The sequence below is a fragment of the Lampetra planeri genome, chromosome 5 (genome assembly GCF_965212315.1).
Source record: "Lampetra planeri chromosome 5, kcLamPlan1.2.h2, whole genome shotgun sequence".
Classification (NCBI taxonomy): domain Eukaryota; kingdom Metazoa; phylum Chordata; class Hyperoartia; order Petromyzontiformes; family Petromyzontidae; genus Lampetra; species Lampetra planeri.
The window spans coordinates 18,310,164-18,336,752 of record NC_136111.1 but is presented as its reverse complement, the minus strand read 5'-3'; the positions used below and the strand labels follow the sequence as shown (position 1 = coordinate 18,336,752).

Below are 26,589 nucleotides of genomic sequence, written 5' to 3'. Positions count from 1 at the left end.
AATGCGTTTTTTAAAATTCAAAACTCGTCTGAACCCGAAGTATCTCAAAAACAATAAAATATAGAACAATGGTTCTCGCTTTAATTTTATTTTCCGCCTAACGCTCAAACGAAACAACCCCGCATTCTTATATTTGTTTATGGCGCACTTAAAATCGAGATTTAGGGGGCCTTAAAATAAAAAAAATCTCTTATTTTCAGATTTTCGCCCTGTTGTTTGGTGTCCTAAAAGCAGAGGTGTGGACTCGAGTCATGTGACTTGGACTCGAGTCAGACTCGAGTCATGAATTTGATGACTTGCGACTCGACTTGGACTTGCATAACAATGACTTTGTCCCACCTATGAGATGTGGACTCGAGTCATGTGACTTGGACTCGAGTCAGACTCGAGTCATGAATTTGATGACTTGCGACTCGACTTGGACTTGCATAACAATGACTTTGTCCCACCTCTGCCTAAAAGCGATCTGGGTACCATATTTCAGCTTTATACCTCGTCGGGATATGCCTTAGAGGTTTTTGAGACACATACAGATTAAGGTATTTCATTTTAGTTCCCAAGATGATGCTAATAGTTGTAGTTTAATTTTCAGGGGAGAGAGATCCATATTCTCCCCGGGTATATACGTGTGAACGTGCAAGCATTGTGTTATTTCGCACTCATTCCTATAATTGTGGGGTAAAAGTACAATTTTAATTCTCAGGGAAAATCCGTAACATGGCGCGTGGTCGTGTGAATTTGTTCCCCCATTAGTATTTGCGTGCCCCCCGAGGTTAATTCTCGTTGTATGTACGTGATGGTTATAACAGATTTTTTTAAATCTCAATTCTTTCCCCGGGTCCATAAAGAGTTATTTCTGAGTAACAAAACAATGGCCAATGATGACGAAATTCATCCCATAAATAAACCAAATCGCCGCCTCCATCTCTCTCCCCGCAGACCCCCCCCCCGTCCCGTATGGCTCTCGTAATAGTGTGAAGTTAAATGAAATTATCTTATTTACTTTACTAATTTATCTTTGTTGTGGGTTATAATATCCCAGCAACGGGAGGGCCATCAGCTGATTTCTCAAAAACAGCCCGCATCACGTGGCCGCGCAGCCGCCCATTGGTCGAGGCGGCGAGGTCAAAGGTCGGGGCAGTAGCAGCAGCAGCAGCTGATCGTGATGCTGCCGAGTTGTTCCGGGAAAGAGGTGAGTCCGAGGGAGCTGCTGTTGCTGTTACTCTCGCCTCTTCACTCTCTCTTCTCTCTCTCTTCACTCTCTCTTCTCTCTCACTCGCACCAGCGTATTGCATTCCCAGACAGACACTCGCGTACGTGCACCAACCCCCGTGTGTCGGTCGCACCCAGGCTCGCTCACACCCTGTGTTGTGTCACAACCCTGTGTGTCACACACACAGACTCACACCCTGTGTGTCACTCGCAGTCCTGTGTGTCACTCACAGTCCTGTGTGTCACACACAGACACACCCTGCGTGTGTCACAACCCCGTGTGTCACATACTCACCCTGTGTGTGTCACAACCTTGTGTGTCACTCACACAGAGATTCACACCCTGTGTGTCAAACACAGACTCACACCCTGTGTGTGTCACTCACAACCCTGTGTGTGTCACACACAGAGACTCACACCCTCTGTCACTGACAACCCTGAGTGTCATTCACAGATTCACACTCTCTGTGTGTCACCCACAACCCTGAGTGTCACCCACACACAGATTCGCCCTGTGTGTGTCACACTCTCTGTGTGTCACAACCCTGTGTGTCACTCACAAACAGACCCACACCTCGTGTGTGTCACTCACACCCCTGAGTGTCACCCACAGACTCACACCCTGTGTGTGTGTCACAACCCTGAGATGTCACCTACACACAGACTCACACCCTGTGTGTGTGTCACTCACACCCCTGTGTGTCACACATACTCCCAACGTCACTCACAAAACAAAGATCTCCCGTTATCGCCCTAACAGACTGCTAGGGCGAGTGCTCTTGGTGAGTAGCACATTCCAAGGCCGATACAGTTCACGAGGGGAGGGGGGTTTCCTAGCGGCGATGTTCACACACCACACAGCAGAGGTCGCAACCGGGTACCCAATACCCGTACCCTACCCGATACCCGGCTACCCGTACCCGGCCGGGTACGGGTAGGCCGTAAGTCACTGGTGAGTCACCGGTTGTCACTCATTTCCCAACGTCTTGTCTCTTCTCACGATTCAAGTTCCTAGAATCAACCCACCTGCGCCTGCAACGTGGCTTCATCCCAGAGGTCGCAATCAGGTACCCGATACCCGTACCCTACGCGTACCCGGCCGGTAGGGTACGGGTACGGCCGGGTACGGGTACCCGTTTGCGACCCTGGTGCGGCCGGGTACGGGTAAGGAATCAAAACCCCTTTGCGACCTCTGCCACACTGGGGTTCTGTACTCAACCTCGGGAGAGGGTCAGGTAACCGGTTCAGAGAATCATCACTGGTGTTGGCCCTGAGCGGAAATCGATCTCGGCATCGCCAGCTTTGTAAGCGCGGCGCGCCGATCGCTCCACCACCGCTCCCCACGCCAACCCACGTGTCGCACTGCCAGCGCCAGGATTATCCCGGGAGCACAAGTAGCTAGATCATGCTACGGGCCCCCCACTTTGAAGGCCCCCCCCCCCCCACTTTGAAGGGCCCCCCGCACTTTGAAGGGCCCCCCACGCGCTAAATGCTTTCAAGCTGTCAATTCCGGTTCAGTGATTCTGCACTCGCTCTATTGCTATAGTACTATACCGCCTTGGACTTTTATGAACGACTGTGTGTTTAAGGTTAGCGATTTGTCGTATTATCTGGCTGTATAGCGAATGAAAAAAAAAAAATTATTACGCAAGTAAAAAAAAATGTGTGTTTTAATATTTATGTTTGTTTTTATACGCTTTGGTTCTTTCGGTAAAGTCACGTAGGTGAATTTTTTAATAATTTTTTTTTCAATAGAAATAACTAAATTAAATCACGACGTTTCGATCGCAACACAAGCAATCATCATCAGGTGTGGAAATCACAGCTAGAAAATGTTGTCACTTTAGTAAAACGCTGCGGGCGCTGTTGATGGCCCCCGGAATGCCCCCTAAGGTCCCGCTACTCGTCGCACGCACAGAGCCACTGCCACAAGGTGAACCACGATACCTCCATCATCTCGCCAAGGAGCATAAACCACAGAGGTCGCAAACGGGTTTTGATTCCTTACCCGTACCCGGCCGCACCAGGGTCGCAAACGGGTACCCGTACCCGGCCGTACCCGTACCCTACACCCGTATCCGGCTGGGTACGGGTATCGGGTACCCGGTTGCGACCTCTGGGATGAAGCCATGTTGCAGGCGCGGGTGGGTTGATTCTAGGAACTTGAATTGTGAGAAGAGACGAGACGTTGGGAAATGAGTGACAAACGGTGACTCACCAGTGACTCACGGCCTACCCGTACCCGTACCCGGCCGCACCAGGGTCGCAAACGGGTATCGGGTAGGGTACGGGTATCGGGTACCCGGTTGCGACCTCTGATAAACCATCATCACGCGAAACTCCCCTCGTGCTGGCAGCAGCGGCTTTTGGCCACCGTCGGACAAAGAACAAAGACGGCCATCGCATCGCGCGCTTTCGGATGCACTCTCTGTGGCCATCTGGAACGCTCTTTCTTCTGATACAAGTAGCACTGCACCTAAGGGGCCGTCCATAAATGACGTCACGCGATTTTGGACGATTTTTGACCCCCCCCCCCCGCATCAAATATGACGTCACAAAGCTCTGCCCCCCCCCCCCCCCAAAATAAAACATGCTTCAAATCGCTTTAAACTTTTGTCATTGAAGTGCGTATTTAATGTGGCGCTGCACTCTGATGTTGTAGGAGAAAACATTTATTTTAAAAAGTCTATTTAGTTAAGTGGAACGTGTTGTCTATATTTATTTAAAGTTGCGCATTTTGATGTGACGTCACATTTCTCAACCCCCCCCCCCCTCGTCACACATCGTCACAAATGTCTGACCCCCCCCCCCCCCCCGAGGTGCGTGACGTCATTTATTTAAGTTTCCGCTCCACCTTTCTGCTTGTGGAGTGACGTCATCCGTTAGCGATTATTAATGAGGGGGGGGTACCCAATATGGAGTGACGTCAGCCCTTCATGATTATTAATGAGAAGGGGTGGGTGGGGGGGTGTCCATTTTCAGGATGGCACCTGCTAATGCATATTAATGAGGGGGGGCTGGTTCAACGTGGAGTGACGTCACGAGCGTTAAGGACATTCCTGAGTGATTATAGTGGGTATTAGAAAGTCACTGGAGCTGTACACTTTTCAATCTGCAGTGAAAACTAATTTTGTTTCGAACAGCTTTTTGCGTTTAGGTTGTTATCCTCCGGTGAGCACAGTTGTCTACATACAGCGCGCACGAAGTGCAACGTGCATGCATTGATAAACACACCTTGGGTGCCACTGCACACCCCCAGGCTTCAAACACCCTCGTGTCCTGCACACCCACGGCCTCATGCACTCCTACAACTCGTTTTCGGTACTATACCATACAAAGACAAACATCCTCCGTGTAGTCATCTTCTTGGTTCTTTCGGTAAAGTCACGTAGAAGGGAAATAATAAAATAATAAAAATAAAACATAATAAAATGTGAGAATTATTTTATTATGTTTTCTTTTTATTATTTTGCTGAAAATTAATTTATTATGTTTTATTTTTATTATTTTAGTGAGAATTATTTAATGTTTTTTTATTATTATTTTATTATTTCCCTTCTACATGACTTTACCGAAAGAACCAAGAAGATGAATCCATGCAGTCACGAAAGCTTTAAATCGAAATCCTCCATGTAGCCCTAACAGACTGTTGGAGCAAGTGCTGTTCGCGAGCACCTATGAAGGCCGGCACGGCACACGAGGAGGTGGGTGGCCAACACCACGCCCGGCCGACTTTATCTCCCTGGTAGCGATGTTAACACATCGCACCAGGTACTCATTTGAGGTTGAGTCGACGTAGAGGAGGCCCAGAATCGGTTCAGATAATCGCCACTGGTGTTGGCCGTGAGCGGGAGTTGAACCCGGGTCACCAGGTTCGTAGCGTAGCGCGCTAACCGCGACACTACCGCTCCCCATACGCACATACACACACAACCCTGAACTCACCACGGCTTCACAGCCCTCGCACGCCCCCTCCCTCGTCCTGCATGCACACCGTGACCTCCCTGCGGGTTCACTTTTAAACTTTGCCACGCGTACGTTGTCATGAGAATGGCGTTTGTTCGGTGTAGCAAGCGTGGATCTCCTTGTGTCTTTTTGTCTCTGTAGGAGAGGACCCCTCCATTCCATCAAGAAGAACCAGCCCACCAGCCAACCAACATCCAGGGCCCTGAGTTTCCTTGAAGCCCTGCTCCCCCACACCCCCCTCCACCCCCACCCACCCACGCTCTCTAATTTACAGATCCGCAGCTTCTTGGGGATCCCAAATCCTCGTTAAAGCACCCCCCCCCCCCCCAGCTGCCCGAGTCCGTGTAGTGCTCCCCCTACCAACCCATTTTCAACCCGTGCTTCACGCGCGACCATGACGGGTCCTTTTTTCAAGAACGTCAAGAACCAATACGGCGGCGCTGGCAACGGCGGTAGCAACGGCGGCGATGACGGTGGCGACGGTGGGAACGATGCCGCACCGCTGCTGCTGCTGCCGCTTCCTCGTGTCGGCGGCGAACAGACGACGACGACGACGATGACGGCGGCGATGTCGGTGACCTCCTCGGTAGTGCGGAGGCGCTTGCTGGCGGTGCTGGCGGTGGTGCTGGTGCTGCTGCTGGCGGTGAACGTGTGCGTGGTGTGGTCCGAGTACAATTCGTCACGGCCGTTCCGCCCACCAGCACCTGCACGCCCACGACCAGGTTGGAATGAGGGAGAGCCCCCTCCCTTCCCTTGCGTATCCCGTCCTCCTCCGCACACCTAATTGACTCGTGGTCTTCTAGCGTCCAGATTTAAGTTTGCTTCGGGAGTAGTGCGGCTCACGCCAAATTAAGTGCCCAAACAAATAAAAATGTGATGCTATTTTTGCGCCTATCTACGCGACTTGACCGAAAGACCCAAAGAATATGAATTCCTGCAGTCACGTTTGCGAAATTATGCAAGTTGTCTTATTATTAATAAAAAAAAAATGTTCATAATTAGGTGAGAAGCAATTGTGGCATGAGTCTCTCTCACAAAAAATGTTGTGTTGTGTTCTCCAATTTATTTTTCGCATTCCTTGCAGGCAACGCTTCATCACCCTCATCGACATCCACATCATCCACATCATCATCATCGTCGTGCTCGTCCGTCGCCGAGTCCTGGCGCTTCGACTGCTATCCCGAACGAGGCGCCGTGGTGACGGAGGCTATGTGCGCCGCCCGCAACTGCTGCTACGTTCCCGTGGTGACCGGAGAGGGTGGAACCAACGGCGGCAGCCGCGGCGACGGCATCGGCGTGCCGTGGTGCTTCTACGGGCCGGGCTATGGCCTCTACATGGCGCCGGCGGGCGGCTGGGTGGAGACGGCGCTGGGCATGGAGGGCAACCTGACGCTGGTGGCGCGGAGCCCCTACCCGCGCGACGTCGCCACCGTGCGGCTCAGCGTCGCCATGGAAACCGACAGCCGCCTGCGCATACGGGTGGCGCTCACACACGCGTTCGCCGCACACGCGCGAGTGCACGGCAGCGCCCGGGCTAGCTCGCTTGACCGCTGCTCACGAGCTGCTGCTGCTGCTATCGCATGCGGCGCTAGCGAGTGCGCGTCGTCAATTCCTTTCGCCCGGTACCGGGGGGTTAGGACCATCGCACAGGGATCAGAATCACGGAGGGGCGAGGGGAGACTCACACGGTCGCACACGGTGCGCTAATGCAGGTTCTCTCTGGAGGCTAGCTCACGATCGCACAGGGGCGAGGATGAAAATACGGGGGCCTAGTACAGCCGCACGGGCCATTGGCACACGAGGATAAAACAATATATTTATAAAAAATTAGGTTGTATGCGCTACTGATTGTTGTGGTTTGTGTGCTTTTTTTAAATTATCTTTTTCGCGCAGCTGACGGACGCGTCGGCGCCGCGCTTCGAGGTGCCGGTGTCGGTGCCGAACGTGTCGCGCCGCGCGCCCAGCCAGCTGTACCGCGTGGAGCTCACGCAGGAGCTGCCCGGCATCCTCGTCGTGCGCCGCTCCACCGGCGCTGTGCTGTGAGTCCGCTAGCCGCGCACGCCTGTCGGCGCTTCGGCCGCGGCGGTGAAGGGAGGCCTCGTCCCTCCCCAAGGGGTCTTGGCGGTCAACGTGTTGCCCCTTTCAGTCTCTGGGTGTGATGGCGATCGTTCATCTCTGCGCGTCAATGCGCACCTTTCAGCTTTTGTTCCATCTCTTTCATCACCATCCACAAGTCCGATATATCAGAGCACATTGGCATGTGCACACACCCTTATATATACATACATACACCCCGATACACACACATGCTTACACACTCTCGCATAAAAGGATATGTACATACAAAGACAAATATTCCCCCTGTAGCCGAAACAGACTGTAGGGGCAAGTGCTGTTAGTGAGTAGCACCTATGAAGGCCGGCACAGCACACGAGGAGGTGGGTGTCTCCCTAGCGACGATGTTTACACACCGCACCAGGTACTCATTTGAGGCTGAGTCGACCTAGGGGAGGCCCAGGACCGGTTCAGATAATCGTCACCGATGTTTGCCGTGAGCGGGAATCGAACCCGGGTCGCCAAGTTCGTAGTGCAGCGCGCTAACCGCTACACTTCCGCTCCCCGTTACATACACACACACACACCCAAGCATTCAGACGCTCAGCTTTTCACACGTACATGCTTACTTACACACACTTGCGCACACAGGCTAATGTACACACTGGATGTTCTCACACACACACACACTGCAGGTCACAAGTTCAAATTCCAGTGCTGGGTTGACTCGGCCTACCAACCGTACCTTGTCATTTAATGAGTTACCACCACTCTGACCGACCAGCCGTCTTGCAGAGAGCCTGACCCCTGTCATAGGAATGGGCAATTTCTTGAAAGCAGTTCAGGGCTGGGCTGCCAACAGAAATAGGCACCACCCCCCGCACCTCCGATTAGCACGGTCGGCTACGTACGGTATATAATAAGTTCAACATACGTACTTGCGTACAACAACCGCCATTCGCCACTAAGTGGCGGTGACGTCACCCCGGTGCTTGTGCCAGGCCATGTGCACGTTAAGGCCACGTGAAGTGTCTAACACCTGCTGGCGGAAGGTCACGGGGCAGACCCAGGTGCCACGGCTCGACTGACTGAGATGACTGGATCAACGCACCACCTGTGCCCCCTTGCGTACACACGCAGACACACACGAGCGAAACCCGTTCTATCTCCCTCTCCTCCAGGATCAACACCACGGTGGCGCCGCTCGTATTTGCCGACCAGTTCCTGTCCCTGTCGACGCGGCTGCCCTCGACGCAGATCTACGGGCTCGGAGAGCACCGCGCCGGCCTCCGCCAAAACGTGAACTGGAACCGGCTGTCATTCTGGGCACGCGACAACCCTCCGACGGTCAGTCAGGGCAGGGGAGCGGCCCGTCGGATGGAAAGATCGATAGGCCCAGTCCGGGGGTCAGCAAACCGAAATAATGATGAGGTGGTTTTTTGTTTGTTCCGAATTCTTTACTTTGCACACCTGTCGTTGTAACCGTTCTGACCCCCGTGCCCCTACTGGGCATCTGTTAAAAAAAGAGCTTCATAGATCATCGGATTCCTCCAGTATAAATAAATATTCTGTAAAAAAAAATCTCTATACTCTTTGGTTCTTTCGGTAAAGTCACGTAGATGAAAAGGAAAAACTTAAAATCTTGAAAAAATCTCTATTTCAAGAGGATGGGTCCTTAATCAATGACGTCACCAAACGGTCCTTAAAGAGCCGTATGCGGCTCCTCCGGAGCCGCAGGTTGTCGACCCCTGGCCTAGTCGGTCAGCGGACCTTTTCCGTCAGTCTATTTTATCATTCAATTGGCTGAATAAATATTCAGGCAGTTGGACGTTCAATTGGTCGGTTGGTTTATAATTCAATGCAGTCGGGAGTCAGTTATTCAGTCATTCAGTTAGTCAATTAGTCATTCGATCTGCTAGTCAATTGGATAGTCATTTAATCTGTCATTTAGTTAGCAGTCCAATCAGTTGAGGAATGAATAATTTGAATAGGTAAATAATTGAATCAGGAAGTCCATCAGTCAATTATTAGATTAAGTAATGATATCTGTTCATGACCAGGTGTTCAGAGGTCATGACTATATTTAAACAGTGGTCGTACAAAGGGATGATGTAAATCCATTTGCTCTAAGTCCAAGTTTTTCAGTGCCCAGGCAAGCAAGCAATGGTGCTCATCTCCATTGGTGTCTCTCGGCCAGTGGTAGAAATTCCACATTCCGATAGCTGGGGTCAGTCTATCCGCAGGACAAACCACCGTTGAACTGCCCCGCAATAAGGACACTAATTTGATCTGTCCCTTAAGTGATGAGCTGGGCTGCAATCCGATTTTATTTTTTTAAATCGATTCCTCTACCGACTGATTATATCGGTTCGATTACCCGACCGGTGGGATTACACCAACATCATCCATTCCCGCGCGTGCCGCTGGACTGGAGGTGATGGCCCGGGCTTGGTGACATCATTGGCCGTGTCATGCCGCGTGCGGCTTTGTCGGAGGTGTGCTGCCTTCACGAGGCAGGATGTTAAAACAAAAACTAAAACTAAACTATTTTATGTTATCAGGTAAGGTCCACTGAGCTAAATAGCTCGTTTTCAGAAACCACCTGGCCCAGGTGATAGATCAGCAAAGTGGCTCATCATGTGGAAATTTATAGCATCATATTACTCTAAATGTTGGGGGTTTATAGCAGCCAAATACTCAAAGATGTTGGGGGTGGCCATTATGTATCCTTCGGCCTGAGTAATCAACCACGCAAAATGTTTAATCAGTTACACTTTCATTCCATTGAGCTGCTAAGTGACTAAATTGCTCCAGCTCTATGTGAGCCACCACTACGACGATGACAATGATGATAATGATGATGATGATGTTTAACACGTAGTAGACTTCCGCGACCAATATTTTCCATAATAGAGGTTTTTTGGGTGAGATGGCGTAAATATAAATGTGTCGTTAAACGTGCGACCACCTGACACAGCCAATTAATAAGGTTTGTCACGTAAACAAAACATGCCAATTAGTTACTAGTTCAGCACACCGGTGTGTTGGAGAATAAGCCCGCAACACTTTGAGCACCGTGACGTTTCGTCGGTTATTACAACCAATGTCATCAAGCGACAGCCAGAATCGTGGAGACATCCTCCCACGCGATCTAACCCAAAACACCTCTGAAGAATGATGACGATGGCTCGCGTGAACCCCCAACGGGGATTCGAACTCTGACCTTGCAGCGCAGGGCTGAACGCTTTGTCCATCGTTGCCGGTTGTCCATCTCTGTGCTGCTGCCGCTGCTGCTGCTGCCACCTGTAGGAGTCGACGAACCTGTACGGTGCCCATCCATTCTACCTGGCCCTGGAGGCCGGCGGAGCGGCACACGGAGTCTTCCTGCTCAACAGCAACGCCATGGGTGAGAGGCCATCCTGGGGAGAATGCGTGGTGGCAGTGGTGGTGGTGGTGATGGTAGTGGTGATCTTGAAGATGGTGGTAGTGTTAGAGCGGAACGCCGGACGGCTAAAACACAGCCAGATGGCACAGTAGGGGGCACAGGCGGTGCATCGACCAGTCATCTCAGTCAGCCAACTCATGGCACCTGGGTCTTTCCCATGACCTCCTGCCGGTGGGCGTTCAACACTTCACGTGGCCTTAAAGTGCACATAGCCTGGCACAAGCGCCTTGACATCACAGCCACTTAGTGGCGAATGGCGGTTTTGTTGTTGCTGTTATTGATTGAAAACTAATTTCTTTAAAACTGCATGCACAGCGGGCGCAGTCACGTGCTTCTGTGGCCATCTGGAACGCTCTTCTGATATTAGAAAGCCACTGGAGCTATGCACTTTTAAAGCACTTAGATTGAAAGCTTATTTCTTTAGAACTGTTTTTTGTATTTAGTTTGTTGTCCTATCCCCGCTTCTCCGATTAGTACGGTTGGCTACGTATGGTGCAACAAAAATGTCAACATACATACAACAGCACTATTAAGGCTATATGTCCTTGTTCGTAGTAAAAGTGGTTGGGTGGGTCATGATGGTGGTTGTTGTGTTGACAATTGTAGTAATGGTGGTGATGATGGTGCTGAAGGTGGTTATTGTGGCTGTGATAGTGATGATGATGATGATCGTTGTGGTGTTTGTGATGGTAATAGTGGCGGCGGTGGTGGTGGTTGAGTTTGTGGTGCTAATAGCGGTGAGGATGCTGTTGGTAAGGATGGTGAGGTGGCAGCGATTGGTGATAGTGCTGCTGACGATAGCTATTAGACCCGTGACGAGCCCATGGATTTCTCACAACCCCTTGATGGTCTCGGTACTAATGGCGGCCATGGTGGTGGTGGCGGCAGTGGCGGCTGTTTCGATGGTTGTGGCGGTTGTGGCAGTTGTGGCGGTTGCGACAGTTGTGGCGGTTGCGGCAGTTGTGGCGGCCGTGGCGGGTGATGTCACCTCCGGGTCTCATAGCCCGCATGCCCAGCCACCGCATGGCCAGACAAGGCTGCGTTAGCTGGGTCATGTAGCCCACATGCCCCACCACCGCATGCTCAAACAGCTTTTGTTCGGCCGGATAGAGGTTGCTAAACGGGCACGCCACGGCCTAGAGGAGAGATGGAATAATGTCGTACAAGAGGATACGGATCTGAGTGGACTTGCCAATGACTGGTACCAGTGGTGTCAAGATCGGCCTCTATGAAGGAGGCTCTTGAAGGACGATACTGGTCAGTTGTAGGCAGTCGCCCTCCAGCAACAACGGAGGGCAGAGGAGCGACGCTCACAACAACGACCGGAGCGCCGGGTGGCTAAAATGCAGCAAGTTAGCACAGTGGGGAGCACAGCTGCCAATCATCTCAGTCAGTCAACCCATGGCACCTGGGTCTGTCTCGTGACCTCCTGCCAGCAGCGAGCCTTCGACACTTCACGTGGCCTCAAGGTGCACCTGGCCTGGCACAGGCGCCATGGTGACGTCACCACCACTTAGTGACGAATGGCGGCTGTTGTTATTGTTGATGTCGCCGCCGTGCAGATGTGGTGCTGCAGCCGGCGCCGGCCGTGACGTGGCGGACGATCGGAGGGATCCTGGACCTCTACGTGTTGCTCGGGCCTACCCCCGACGCCGTCGTGCAGCAGTACACCGAGGTCGTAGGTCAGCAGCGCGCGCACTCGCTCGCACATCACATTCAAAGACAACGATCCCCCCTCCCCTACCCCGTGTAGCCCGCGCAAGGCTGTGGCGGTCAAATAGTTCAGGCCACAACAAGCCTCTCGTGCGCTGGCGACGGCCTGTTAAGGCTATCGAGGGATATTTGTCTTTGGTTTCGTGCATACGTGTGAACACGCATGAGCGTGCGTGTGTCTCTGTGCGTACATTTTAGTACATGCAAGCAATGGGTGCGTGAGCGTCCGTGCGTGTGTGAGTATCTGGTGTTGTGTGTAAACATCCTCACGAGGGAGACAAAGGCGGCCGAGCGTGGTGCTGGCCGGCCACCTCCTCGTGTGCCGTGCCGGCCTTCATAGGTGCTACTCACTAACAGCACTTGACCCAAAATCCTGTTAAAGGTTCTCCAGCAAGTCCTCATTTAACACGGTATATACGTTCCTAAAAAGTGCCACGTGAAGGGAAAAATACGTGAAGCGAAAACAATATCCCCACTAATAATGTAATGATAAAGTTTGGCGAGATACGATGTATGCACACACACGGCAATATGGCGGGACAAATAACTGAGAGTACGCCGCCGTATTTAATGTATCTTTCCGCGTACTGTATCACTGTACCACTAGGCCTCAGGTCGCAAAGGGGTTTTGATTCCTTACCCGTACCCGGCCGCACCAGGGTCGCAAACGGGTACCCGTACCCGGCCGTACCCGTACCCTACCCCCGTACCGGGCTGGGTACGGGTATCGGGTACCTGATTGCGACCTCTGGGATGAAGCCATGTTGCAGGTGCGGGTGGGTTGATTCTAGGAACTTGAATTGTGAGAAGAGACAAGACGTTGGGAAATGAGTGACAAACGGTGACTCACCAGTGACTCACGGTCTACCCGTACCCGGCCGCACCAGGGTCGCAAATGGGTACCCGTACCCGGCCGGGTACGGGTAGCCGGGTATCGGGTAGGGTACGGGTATCGGGTACCCGGTTGCGACCTCTGCTAGGCCTCGCAGCTCAAGAAAGTGGCTTGTCATCGACCGCTGAGAAACCACGTTATAACGGGGCCCGTTCGGCGTTATAACAGGACGCACATTCCGAACGGAAGAACCGCGTTGTAGCGAAAACCCGTTATAGCATAAACACCGCACGCTAAGCGAGTGCTCAGCGTACGGGGGGGATCTTTGTGTGTGCGTGCGTGCGTGTGCGTACCTGCAGGGCGACCGGCCTTGCCCCCGTACTGGGCCCTGGGCTTCCACCTGTGCCGCTGGGGCTACAACAGCAGCGACGGCACCATGAGCACCGTGCGCGCCATGAGGGCGGCAGGGATCCCGCAGGTCGGGCCGCCACCCTTCCCTCTGCCTCCCTCTGCCTCCCTCTATCGTCCCTCTCGCACCACGCACCCCCCTGCCCCCGCCTCCTCCAGCAAGGTGTCATTGCCACGTGATTCTTGGACTGAACCGACCGATTGTTAAAATGAACCGCGAGCCTGGATTGTCGCGAGCGAGTTTGTGCGTGGGGTTCACGACGGGAGCGCGAATCGTCACAGCTCTGCCACAGTGCCGGATTAAGGTAGTGCGGGGCCTGTAGAATATGTTATAAAGGGGCTCTAAATAACAAAATATAAATATTAAAAAAACACATACATTTTTCACTTGCATAGTAAAGTAATTGTATTTTTTTATTTGCTATACAGCCAGATAATGACAAATCGCTAACTTTAAACACCCAGTCGTTCATAAAAGTTGAAGGTGCTATAGCAGTATAGTAATAGAGCGAGTGCAGAATCACTGAACCTGAACTGATAGCTTGAAAGCATTTAGCGCGGGGCCCTTCAAAGTGCGGGGCCCGTAGCATTTGCTACTTTTGCTACGAGGATAATCCGGCACTACTCTGCCATCCACTGAATAACAAGATTCTCCTCTGCTGCCCCGACGGTCTGGAGCTGCCGACCTCCGTGCTGTCGACTCTAAACTTCATCGCTTTCCAACTGAGGTCGAAAGTGTTGATCGTAACTGGAGCCACTTGTCTTCTTGGTTCTTTCGGTAAAGTCACGTAGAAGGGAAGTAATAAAATAATAGAAAAAAAACATAATAAAATAATTCTCACGACGTTTCGGCCACAACGCAAGCAGCCGTCTTCAGGTGAAGAATTCTTCCAAGAAGATGAATCCCTGCAGTCACGAAAGCTTTAAATCGAAATTAGGAGCCACTTGATTGGATAGCTTTGCATGGAGGATTTTCTTTACAGCCGATATTAAACTAGCTATATAGCCTTACCAGGTAAGGCTATATAGCTAGTTTTCAGATGCGACCTGGCCACAAATGATAGCTCAGCGAAGTGGCTTATCACGTGGGAATGTATTGCAGCTAAATACTCTAAACGCGTGTTTCTGAATGTGGAGGGAAAAACCGGAGGACCCGGAGAAAAATCCACGCGACTACGAGGAGAACGTGCAAACTCCAGATATACACCTGTCGGGGTTGGGATCGAACTGACGACCTCCTTATATACCAGGCGAGGTAGTTAGCATCTCGCCACCTTGGCACCCCTTAAAGAGATCCCTTGATGAGCCACAAGTTGCTGATCCCTGCACGATCATCATCATTATTTTGTATTATTCCACGTGATTTGGTTATTGGCTCAGCAGGCCTTGTATAGATCCAGAGGGCGACATTGTTTTGTTGTTGTTATCGTTATTGTGCGGGTCACGTGGTGTTGTTGCAGGATGCGCAGTGGAACGATATCGAGTACATGCACAAGCGTCTCGTGTTCACGTACGACACGAAGGCCTTCGCGAGCCTCCCGGCCATGGTGCAAGACCTGCACGCGCACGGCCAGAAATACGTCGTCATCTTGGTACGTGTGTGTGCACGCGCGTGTGCGTGTGACGTGCACGAACGCACACGTGGCGCACACGTGTGTGTTCGAGCTCGCACCATGAGAATTACGGGGTCCGGGTTCAGGAAACCCCTGGGCTGGATTAGAGGTGGACATACACAAACAAAGATCCCCCCCCCTCCCATAGCCTTAGCAGACTGTTTGGGGCAAGTGCTAGCGGGTGGGTGGCCAACACCGCGCCTGACCGCCTTTGTCTCCCCAGTGGCGATGTTTACACACCGCAGCGGGTACTCATTTGAGGCTGAGTCGACCTCAGGGAGGAGGCCCAGGGGATTGATAACCGGGTCAGAGACGCTGAGCAGCGTCTCCAGTGCAGCAGCTTCAGGGTCTGCAGGAAGGATAGACGGCGTTGGATGTGCGGTGCGGCGGTGGCATCGGGGGCTCTGGCCACGGCGACGTCTCGATGCGTACGCACGTCGCGTGTGTACGCACGTGTGTACGTTGAACTTCTTTCTCACCACTGTACGTAGCCAACCGTGCTAATCGGAGGTGCGGGGGAAGCACAACAAACTAAACATACAAATCAGTTCTAAAGAAATGAGTTTTCAATCTAAATTATTTAAAGTGCGTAGCTCCAGCGGCTCCCAAACTTCAGAAGGAAGAGCGTTCCAGACGGCCGCAGAAGCGCACCTGAAAGTGTACGCCCGCGTGCACGCAGGACCCGGGGGTGAGCAGCTCCCAGCCGCGAGGCACGTACCCAGCGTTCGACGTCGCACTCGCACGCGGCCTCTTCATCAACAACACCGATGGCACCGCTCCTCTCATTGGAAAGGTGCTTACGTGCGTGCGGGGAGGTGTGCGTGGAGGTGTGCGTGGAGGTGCGCGTGGAGGTGCGCGTGGAGGCGCGCGTGGAGGCGCGCGTGGAGGCGCGCGTGGAGGCGCGCGTGGAGGCGCGCGTGGAGGCGCGCGTGGAGGCGCGCGTGGAGGCGCGCGTGGAGGCGCGCGTGGAGGCGCGCGTGGAGGCGCGCGTGGAGGCGCGCGTGGAGGCGCGCGTGGAGGCGCGCGTGGAGGCGCGCGTGGAGGCGCGCGTGGAGGCGCGCGTGGAGGCGCGCGTGGAGGCGCGCGTGGAGGCGCGCGTGGAGGCGCGCGTGGAGGCGCGCGTGGAGGCGCGCGTGGAGGCGCGCGTGGAGGCGCGCGTGGAGGCGCGCGTGGAGGCGCGCGTGGAGGCGCGCGTGGAGGCGCGCGTGGAGGCGCGCGTGGAGGCGCGCGTGGAGGCGCGCGTGGAGGCGCGCGTGGAGGCGCGCGTGGAGGCGCGCGTGGAGGCGCGCGTGGAGGCGCGCGTGGAGGCGCGCGTGGAGGCGCGCGTGGAGGCGCGCGTGGAGGCGCGCGTGGAGGCGCGCGTGGAGGCGCGCGTGGAGGCGCGCGTGGAGGCGCGCGTGGAGGCGCGCGTGGAGGCGCGCGTGGAGGCGCGCGTGGAGGCGCGCGTGGAGGCGCGCGGGGAGGCGCGCGTGGAGGCGCGCGTGGAGGCGCGCGTGGAGGCGCGCGTGGAGGCGCGCGTGGAGGCGCGCGTGGAGGCGCGCGTGGAGGCGCGCGTGGAGGCGCGCGTGGAGGCGCGCGTGGAGGCGCGCGTGGAGGCGCGCGTGGAGGCGCGCGTGGAGGCGCGCGTGGAGGTGTGCGTGGAGGCGCGCGTGGAGGTGTGCGTGGAGGCGTGCGTGGAGGTGCGCGTGGAGGTGTGCGTGGAGGCGTGCGTGGAGGCGCGCGTGGAGGTGTGCGTGGAGGCGCGCGTGGAGGTGTGCGTGGAGGTGTGCGTGGAGGCGCGCGTGGAGGTGTGCGTGGAGGCGTGCGTGGAGGCGCGCGTGGAGGTGTGCGTGGAGGTGCGCGTGGAGGTGTGCGTGGAGGCGTGCGTGGAGGTGCGCGTGGAGGTGCGCGTGGAGGTGCGCGTGGAGGTGTGCGTGGAGGCGCGCGTGGAGGCGCGCGTGGAGGCGTGCGTGGAGGTGCGCGTGGAGGTGCGCGTGGAGGTGCGCGTGGAGGTGTGCGTGGAGGCGCGCGTGGAGGCGCGCGTGGAGGCGTGCGTGGAGGTGTGCGTGGAGGTGTGCGTGGAGGTGTGCGTGGAGGTGTGCGTGGAGGTGCGCGTGGAGGTGCGCGTGGAGGTGCGCGTGGAGGCGTGCGTGGAGGTGCGCGTGGAGGCGTGCGTGGAGGCGTGCGTGGAGGTGCGCGTGGAGGTGCGCGTGGAGGTGCGCGTGGAGGTGTGCGTGGAGGTGTGCGTGGAGGCGTGCGTGGAGGTGCGCGTGGAGGTGCGCGTGGAGGTGTGCGTGGAGGTGTGCGTGGAGGTGTGCGTGGAGGTGCGCGTGGAGGTGCGCGTGGAGGCGTGCGGGGAGGCGTGCGTGGAGGTGTGCGTGGAGGCGTGCGTGGAGGTGTGCGTGGAGGTGTGCGTGGAGGTGTGCGGGGAGGTGTGCGTGGAGGTGTGCGTGGAGGTGTGCGTGGAGGTGTGCGGGGAGGCGTGCGTGGAGGTGCGCGTGGAGGTGTGCGTGGAGGTGTGCGGGGAGGTGTGCGTGGAGGTGTGCGTGGAGGTGTGCGTGGAGGTGTGCGGGGAGGTGTGCGTGGAGGTGTGCGTGGAGGTGTGCGTGGAGGCGTGCGTGGAGGTGTGCGTGGAGGTGCGCGTGGAGGTGTGCGTGGAGGTGTGCGGGGAGGCGTGCGTGGAGGCGTGCGGGGAGGCGTGCGTGGAGGTGTGCGTGGAGGCGTGCGTGGAGGCGTGCGTGGAGGTGTGCGTGGAGGTGTGCGTGGAGGTGTGCGTGGAGGTGTGCGTGGAGGTGTGCGTGGAGGTGTGCGTGGAGGTGTGCGTGGAGGTGTGCGTGGAGGTGTGCGTGGAGGTGTGCGTGGAGGTGTGCGTGGAGGTGTGCGGGGAGGTGTGCGGGGAGGTGTGCGTGGAGGTGTGCGTGGAGGTGTGCGTGGAGGTGTGCGTGGAGGTGTGCGTGGAGGTGTGCGTGGAGGTGTGCGGGGAGGTGTGCGGGGAGGTGTGCGTGGAGGTGTGCGTGGAGGTGTGCGGGGAGGTGTGCGGGGAGGTGTGCGGGGAGGTGTGCGTGGAGGTGTGCGGGGAGGTGTGCGGGGAGGTGTGCGTGGAGGTGTGCGTGGAGGTGTGCGTGGAGGTGTGCGTGGAGGCGTGCGTGGAGGCGTGCGTGGAGGCGCGCATGCGTGGAGGTGTGCGTGGAGGTGTGCGTGGAGGTGTGCGTGGAGGTGTGCGTGGAGGTGTGCGTGGAGGCGCGCATGCGTGGAGGTGTGCGTGGAGGTGTGCGTGGAGGTGTGCGTGGAGGTGTGCGTGGAGGTGTGCGGGGAGGTGTGCGGGGAGGTGTGCGTGGAGGTGTGCGTGGAGGTGTGCGGGGAGGTGTGCGGGGAGGTGTGCGTGGAGGTGTGCGTGGAGGTGTGCGGGGAGGCGTGCGTGGAGGCGTGCGTGGAGGCGCGCATGCGTGGAGGTGTGCGTGGAGGTGTGCGTGGAGGTGTGCGTGGAGGTGTGCGTGGAGGTGTGCGTGGAGGCGCGCATGCGTGGAGGTGTGCGTGGAGGTGTGCGTGGAGGTGTGCGTGGAGGTGTGCGTGGAGGTGTGCGTGGAGGTGTGCGGGGAGGTGTGCGGGGAGGTGTGCGTGGAGGTGTGCGTGGAGGTGTGCGGGGAGGTGTGCGGGGAGGTGTGCGTGGAGGTGTGCGGGGAGGCGTGCGTGGAGGCGTGCGTGGAGGCGCGCATGCGTGGAGGTGTGCGTGGAGGTGTGCGTGGAGGTGTGCGTGGAGGTGTGCGTGGAGGTGTGCGTGGAGGCGCGCATGCGTGGAGGTGTGCGTGGAGGTGTGCGTGGAGGTGTGCGTGGAGGTGTGCGTGGAGGTGTGCGTGGAGGTGTGCGTGGAGGCGCGCGTGCGGGGAGGTGTGCGCTGGACTGGGCAGGTGTGGGGAGATGTGAACGGGAGCTGTGATGGAGGGGCAGAAGAGTGGGTTGAAGGCGTTGTGTAATCAATGTGTCTCTGCTGTGTATCGGTGTGTCTCTGGTGTATCAGCGCGTGTATTCGTGTCTATTGGCATGTGTATTAACGTGTGTCTGCTGTGTACGAGTGTGCGTCTGCCTTGTATCGTTGTGTATCAATGTGTCTTTTTGAGTAACAGTTTACATCGGTGTGTCTGTGTGTGTATCAATGTGTATCTGAGTGTGTGTATGGATTTGTATCGGTGTGTATCAATGTGTATCTGAGTGTGTGTCTGTGTGTGTATCAGAGTGTGTGTCTCTGCATGTATCAATGTGTATCTGAGTGTGTGTATGAATGTGTATCCGTGTGTATCAATGTGTATCTTGAGTGTGTGTCTCTGCATGTAGCAATGTATACCAGAATGTGTATCAGTATGTATCTGAGTGTGTATCGTTCTGCATGTACCAGTGTGTATCTGAGTGTGTGTATGAATGTGTATCGGTGTGTATCAATGTGTCTGTGTGTGTATCAGAGTGTGTGTCTCTGCATGTATCAATGTGTATCTGAGTGTGTGTCTGTGTGTATCTTGAGTGTGTGTTTCTGCATGTAGCAATGTATATCGGAATGTGTATCAGTATGTATCTGAGTGTGTATCGTTCTGCATGTACCAGTGTGTATCTGAGTGTGTGTATGAATTTGTATCGGTGTGTATCAATGTGTATCTTGAGTGTGTGTTTCTGCATGTAGCAATGTATATCGGAATGTGTATCAGTGTGTATCTGAGTGTGTGTCTGTGTGTGTATCAGAGTGTTTGTCTCTGCATGTGTAGTGATACACATGTATCAATGTGTATCTGAGTGTGTGTCTGTGTGTGTATCAGAGTGTGTGTCTCTGCATGTATCAATGTGTATCTGAGTGTGTGTCTGTGTGTGTATCGGAGTGTGTGTCTCTGCATGTACCAGTGTGTATCTGAGTGTGTGTCTCTGAGTGTGTCTCTGAGTGTGTGTCTCTGAGTGTGTGTCTGAGTGTGTATCTGAGTGTGTATCTGAGTGTGTATCTGAGTGTGTCTCTGAGTGTGTATCTGAGTGTGTATCTGAGTGTGTGTCTGAGTGTGTATCTAAGTGTGTGTCTGAGTGTGTGTCTGAGTGTGTATCTGAGCGCGTGTCTGAGTGTGTATCTGAGTGTGTGTTCCGTTGTGTTTCAGGTGTGGCCGGGTGAGACCGCGTTTCCCGACTTTACGAACCGTGCGACGCGCCAATGGTGGTCGGAGAACCTCAAGTCACTGCACGACCTCGTGCCCTTCGACGGGCTATGGATTGTACGTGCGCGCTTGTCCCTCCCCCTGGTCCACTCGGCCGTAACATTCAATCGCAGTGCCTTGACTACTCGTATGAGCAATGCGGTAGCACGCGTTTCCAACGGCGTTCGAAAGCCAGTAGTGGAAATTTCTATGCTTGGGGGCCAATCTTATCGACCGATGACTTCCCACGAAGGGATACACGCCATTGATTAACCATTCAATTAAACAGTAATTATTATCTGTCAATACAAATTCAAATCGATGTCCCATTAGAAGTACAGCAAGTCCTCTTTTAACGCGCTAGATACATTCCTGAAAAGTGCCGCATTCAGCGAAAGTGCGTTAAGCGAAAGCGATTTCCCCATGAATACTTTAATGATAAAGTTTGGCGATGTACGATGCACTACGTGCACACACACACACACAGTGGAACAAAAAACTGAGCGTATATGCCCCACCTCGTTACTGTATCACTACAGTGAGGGAAAGAAGTATTTGATCCCCTGCTGATTTTGTACGTTTGCCCACTGACAGAGAAATGATCAGTCTGTAATTTTAATGGTGGGTTTATTTGAACAGTAAGAGACAGAATAACAACACAAAAATCCAGAAAAACGCATGTCAAAAATGTCATAAATTGGTTTTCTGTCTCTCACTGTTCAAATTAACCTACCATTAAAATTATAGACTGATCATTTATTTGTCAGTGGGCAAACGTGCAAAATCAGCAGGGGATCAAATACTTTATTCCCTCACTGTATCTCCCGATCGCCCCTCCCCCCATCGCCCCTCCCCCCGTCGCCCCTCTCCCCATCGCCGCTCTCTTCATCGCCCCTCTTCCCATCGCCCCTCTCCCCATCGCCGCTCTCCCCATCGCCCCTCTTCCCATCGCCCCTCTCCCCGTCGCCCCTCTCCCCATCGCCCCTCTTCCCATCGTCCCTCTCCCCATCGCCGCTCTCCCCATCGCCCCTCTTTCCCCATCGCCCCTCACCCCATCGCCGCTCTCCCCATCGCCCCTCTCCCCATCGCCCCTCTTCCCATCGCCCCTCTCCCCGTCGCCCCTCTCCCCATCGCCCCTCTTCCCATCGTCCCTCTCCCCATCGCCGCTCTCCCCATCGCCCCTCTTTCCCCATCGCCCCTCACCCCATCGCCGCTCTCCCCATCGCCCCTCTCCCCATCGCCCCTCTTCCCATCGCCCCTCTCCCCATCGCCGCTCTCCCCATCGCCCCTCACCCCATCGCCCCTCACCCCATTGCCCCTCTCCCCATCGCCGCTCTCCCCATCGCCGCTCTCCCCTCCTCGCGCAGGACATGAATGAGCCATCTAACTTCGTGGATGGCTCGGTGGACGGGTGTCCCAATAACGAGCTGGAGAACCCACCCTACACTCCTGGTACGCACACACACACACCTGCACACGTACACACACACACACCTACACACGTACACACACACACACCTGCACACGTACACACACACACACCTGCACACACACATGTACACACACACACACCTACACACACACACGTACACACACACCTGCACACGTACACACACACACACCTACACACGTACACAAACGAACATCCCCTGTATAGCCTTAAAAGTATTTTGGGGCAAGTGCTGTTAGCGATTAGCACCTATGTCGGCCTGCACGGCACACGAGGGGGGGTGGGTGGCCAGCGCCACGCCCGACCGCCTTTGTCTCCCCAGTGGCGATGTTTACACACCGCACCAGCTACTCATTGGAGGATGAGTCGAACTCGGGTCGCCGGGTTCATAGTGCAGCGCGCTACGCTACCACTCCCCACACACAATAGCGCATACGTACTTATAGATGTCGGCTGTTGTACGCCATGCTGTATTCCAGACGCGCTCGCTCATTGCCCCGGTAGCCTACGTAGGCTACAGATGGGATCTTCCTCCATCTCAATATATACAAAACATTGTGTGTGTGTGTGTCGGTATATCTATCCCTGTTTCAGCCGTGCAGGGAGACTCTCTGAAGGCAAAGACGATCTGCGCGTCTGCGCGGCAGTCGATCTCCTCCCACTACAACCTGCACAACCTGTACGGGCTCACCGAGGCCATGGTCTCCTACAGGTAGCTCACCTGCACTCACCTGGGCAGCCGGGATCACGCCTGGCCTCTCGGTGTCCGACTACATTACAAGCTGCCGCTCGTTACACACAAAAGTGCTCGCCACAAATGAACCACAATCCCTTTCTGATCTCGTCAAGGAGCATAAACTCCAGTCACCCTCGCGGCGGCTTTTGGCTAAACATCGAACAAAGACGGTCACGGCGTCGTGCACTCTCAGGTGCACTTCTATGGCCGTCTGGAACGCTCTTCCTTCCGATATGAGGAAGCCACTGGGGCTACGCACTTTTCAATCTAAATGTGAAAACTCATTTCTTTTGAACTGCTTTCCGCGTTTAGTTTGTTGTCCTTCCCCCCCGTGCCTCGGTTCGGCACGGTTGGCTACGTGCGGTGCGCGAGAGAACTTCAACGTACGCACGGACTCGCTCGTCCACCATCCGCTCGGCCCGCACTGCCCGCCGCAGCCGAAGGCTTGAAGCCACACGAGCTCTTCTCCTGCTCACAGCACAGCAGAGCCCAGTGGTGACAATTCCACATTGCTGTGGCGGGCAGCGCGTCTATTCACGGGGGCCAACCACCGTTGACTTACCCCGCCCCCCCCCCCCCCGCCCCCCACAATGCGACACTCGTGGTAACCGGTGCGCGTGGCTCGCGGTTAACGTGCGGTCGTTGATCTTGTGTGCGGCGGCGGCGGCGGCGGCGGCGGTGGCGACGGGGAGTGCAATGGAGGAGCTCAGGGGCAGGAGGCCGCTGATCATCTCCCGCTCCACCTTCCCGAGCCACGGCCACTACGCGGGCCACTGGCTTGGAGACAACCGCAGCACGTGGAAGGACCTGGCGTGCTCCATAGCCGGTAGGGCCTACGCGCACGCACACACGCACGCAAAGACAAAGATCCCCCGTGTAGCCTTCGCATACTGTTGGGGCAAGTGCTGTTGGCGAGCAGCACCTATGAAGGCCGGCACGGCACGCGCCGCGCTACAAACCCGGGGACGCGGGTTCGATTCCTGCTCGTGGCCAACACCAGTGACGATTATCTGAAACGGTCCTGGGCCTCCCCGACTCGGCCTCAAACGAGTACCTGGTGCGGTGTGTAAACATCGCCACTAAGGGGAGACAAAGGCGGTCGGGCGTGGTGCTGGCCAACCCACCCCATCGTGTGCCGTGCCGGCCTTCATAGGTGCTCGCTGATAGCACTTGCCCCAACAGTCTGTTTTGCCTTTGTGTGCGCGTGCGTACATCTGCTAGTCAGAATCAGAATATTTATTTATACTGGCGAAATCCAATGAGCCGCAAAGCTTTTTTCACAGATGTCCAGTCGGGGCGGGTAAGAACGTTACAGTCAACGCCGTGGCACTTGGGCCCTGTCCCGTGACCTCCTGCCAGCGGGCGACCCTCCGACACTGCATCACGTGGCCTCAAAGTGCACCTAGCCTGGTGCACGAGCCCCGTGGTGACGTCACCGCCGCTTAGTGGCGAATGGCGGCTGCTGCTGTTGTCGCTGCACCCGTCCCCTCTTCGCAGGCGTCCTGAACTTCAACCTCTTCGGCGTGCCGCTGGTGGGAGCCGACATCTGTGGCTTTAATGGCGACACAATGGAGGAGCTCTGCGTGCGGTGGATGCAGCTCGGAGCCTTCTACCCATTCTCCCGCAACCACAACACCATCGGCGCCGCCGTGAGACTCGCACACCAAAGACAAAGATGCCCCGTGTAGCCTTCGACTTACTCTTGGGGAAAGTGCCGTTTTGTTTCTTCGTACGCCTGTGTGCTTCAGTGCGAGCGTGTACGCACACCTGTGTACGCACACCTGTGTACGCCTGCGTGTGTGTGCGGGCGTTGTGTGTGTGTGCACACCTGTGTACCTGCTGCGTGTGTGCGCGCACCTTTGTACTTATGGATGTTTTGTATGTGTGTGTGTGCGCACCTGTGTACTAATGCATGTGTGTGTGCATTTATGTATTTTTTGTGTGCGTGCACGTGTGTGCGCGTTCCGTGTGTATACATTGTGTGTGTGTGTGTGTGCGTTACGTGTGTATACATTGTGTGTGTGTGCGTTGCGTTATGTGTGTATACATTGTGTGTGTGTGCGTTGCGTGTGTATACATTGTGTGTGTGTGTGCGTTGCGTGTGTATACCTTGTGTGTGTGTGCGTTACGTGTGTATACATTGTGTGTGTGTGCGTTGCGTTATGTGTGTATACATTGTGTGTGTGTGCGTTGCGTGTGTATACATTGTGTGTGTGTGTGCGCGTTACGTGTGTATACATTGTGTGTGTGTGTGCGTTGCGTTACGTGTGTATACATTGTGTGTGTGTGTGCGTTAGGTGTGTATACATCGTGTGTATGCGTTGCGTTATGTGTGTATACATTGTGTGTGTGTGCGTTGCGTGTGTATACATTGTGTGTGTGTGTGTGCGTTACGTGTGTATACATTGTGTGTGCGTTGCATTATGTGTGTATACATTGTGTGTGTGTGCGTTGCGTTACGTGTGTATACATTGTGTGTGTGTTACGTGTGTATACATTGTGTGTGTGTTTGCGCGTTGCGTTACGTGTGTATACATTGTGTGTGTGTGTGCGCGTTGCGTTACGTGTGTATACATTGTGCGTGTGCGCGTTGCGTTACGTGTGTATACATTGTGTGTGTGTGCGTTGCGTTACGTGTGTATACATTTGTAATGCGGGCGTAAGCGACCTTCCGGATGTGACGTCACGGGGGGTGGAGTCATGTGACGTGGGTGGAAGGTTCGGGTCCTTAAGCGGGTAAACCGGAAGGGGAAGTCAGTCGGGGTGTGAACGGAAAAGAGTGAGGCCACGCGGGCGAGTGAGAAGAGGGGGGGGCACCGACGGCCATCGGGAGCCAACCCCGAAGACAGGAGGAAGCTACGGAGTGGTGTGCAGCTGCGGAGAAGACAGCCAGAAGGGCTGCGTGTTAGAGGCAGCGGTGTGGCTGCCAGGTGTGGCGGGAGAGAAGAGGGAGAGACAGCACGAGGCTGTCAGAGCTGCAGAGAGGACGAAGGAGAGAGGAGTTGCAGCGAGTACAGCCAAGGGGGGCTGTGTGAGAGTAACAGCAGCGGGGCTGTTGTTGTGGACCGAGCCGACATCGGAGTCAGCACCGTGGAGAAGCTACAGAGTAGAGACAGCCGTGTGGGAATACAGTACGAACCGAATAAAGGACACTGAGCCAGACATCGTGGTCCAGTCGTTTATTACACTGGTGTCAGAAGTGCAACGGCATGTCGAAACAAGTGAGGAAGAAAGTTAATCTGGCGCCTGCATCGGCTTCTTCGTCCGACGACGACGAACTCCCTCCAACCACGGATTCTGCTGGGGTGGTGGAGGAGAGCCCTGCTGAGGCGAGCACGGGGACGGGAGTGGAGGATGTCGGCGCGGTGGCGGGTCCGTCGACATCATCGGACGCTGATCAAAGATGGCAAGAGATGGCGGTACAACTGGAGGCACTAAAGGACGTCCTGACGCATTTATGCCATCTCGTCGCGCCAGGGACGATGGAGGACGCAGTTGGTGCTCCGCGGGCCGCCACGTTGCCTGCCCTGCCGCCGCCATTGGCCACGCGGCAAGAAGCCGCCATCTTGCGCGCTCCGCGGCGCCAAACCGCCATCTTGGCCACGCCGCGGGCCGACGCCATTTTGAATTTGCCACCACAACCACCACCATTGGAAGACGGCGGGAAGAGGAGTCGGAGTCGCCACCTTACCACAGTTAAATAATTTTCCATCGGTGGGGACTGGAGCGCTTTCGCCTGCCGCTTCTTGGCGGCGGTACGCACAGCAAGATGGACCGATGCTGAGGCTTTGGAGGTGTTGCCGACTCTCCTGGACGACGAATCTGTCCGATTTTTCCGTTCCATAACGACCGATAAGAAGGCAACTTTATGTGGTGTTTTTCAAGAAATGGCCGACGCTTATGAGCCACCAGATGATGCGCATCGGCGATTCGCTCAACGACAACGAGCACCAGAGGAGTCGCCCGTGGCGTTCAGGGGTGCGGTGCTGGAGCTGGCCATGGCAGCTTATCCTGA

General features: G+C 55.3%; 1 protein-coding gene across 4 annotated transcripts in view; it reads left to right on the top strand.

Annotated features, from left to right (window-relative positions):
* The first annotated feature begins 1,124 nt into the window (after positions 1 to 1,124).
* LOC144719073 (lysosomal alpha-glucosidase-like) overlaps positions 1,125 to 26,589 on the top strand; it is a 47,404-nt gene continuing 21,939 nt past the window's right edge. For 3 of the 4 annotated variants that reach the window (XR_013585527.1, XM_078594856.1, XM_078594854.1), the window contains exons 1-15: positions 1,125 to 1,192; positions 5,320 to 5,900; positions 6,263 to 6,657; positions 7,072 to 7,217; positions 8,415 to 8,580; positions 10,543 to 10,639; positions 12,241 to 12,360; positions 13,583 to 13,701; positions 15,092 to 15,223; positions 15,924 to 16,037; positions 20,353 to 20,466; positions 21,756 to 21,840; positions 22,433 to 22,550; positions 23,267 to 23,400; positions 24,072 to 24,223. Coding sequence is in view for 3 of the 4 variants with exons in the window: in XM_078594856.1 (XP_078450982.1) it covers positions 5,573 to 5,900; positions 6,263 to 6,657; positions 7,072 to 7,217; positions 8,415 to 8,580; positions 10,543 to 10,639; positions 12,241 to 12,360; positions 13,583 to 13,701; positions 15,092 to 15,223; positions 15,924 to 16,037; positions 20,353 to 20,466; positions 21,756 to 21,840; positions 22,433 to 22,550; positions 23,267 to 23,400; positions 24,072 to 24,223 (2,220 nt within the window). In the remaining variant the exon portion in view is untranslated. Of the gene's footprint in view, positions 1,193 to 4,798; positions 4,917 to 5,319; positions 5,901 to 6,262; positions 6,658 to 7,071; positions 7,218 to 8,414; positions 8,581 to 10,542; positions 10,640 to 12,240; positions 12,361 to 13,582; positions 13,702 to 15,091; positions 15,224 to 15,923; positions 16,038 to 20,352; positions 20,467 to 21,755; positions 21,841 to 22,432; positions 22,551 to 23,266; positions 23,401 to 24,071; positions 24,224 to 26,589 lie in introns of those variants that run through there. The other variant, XM_078594855.1, reaches the window with a different exon arrangement.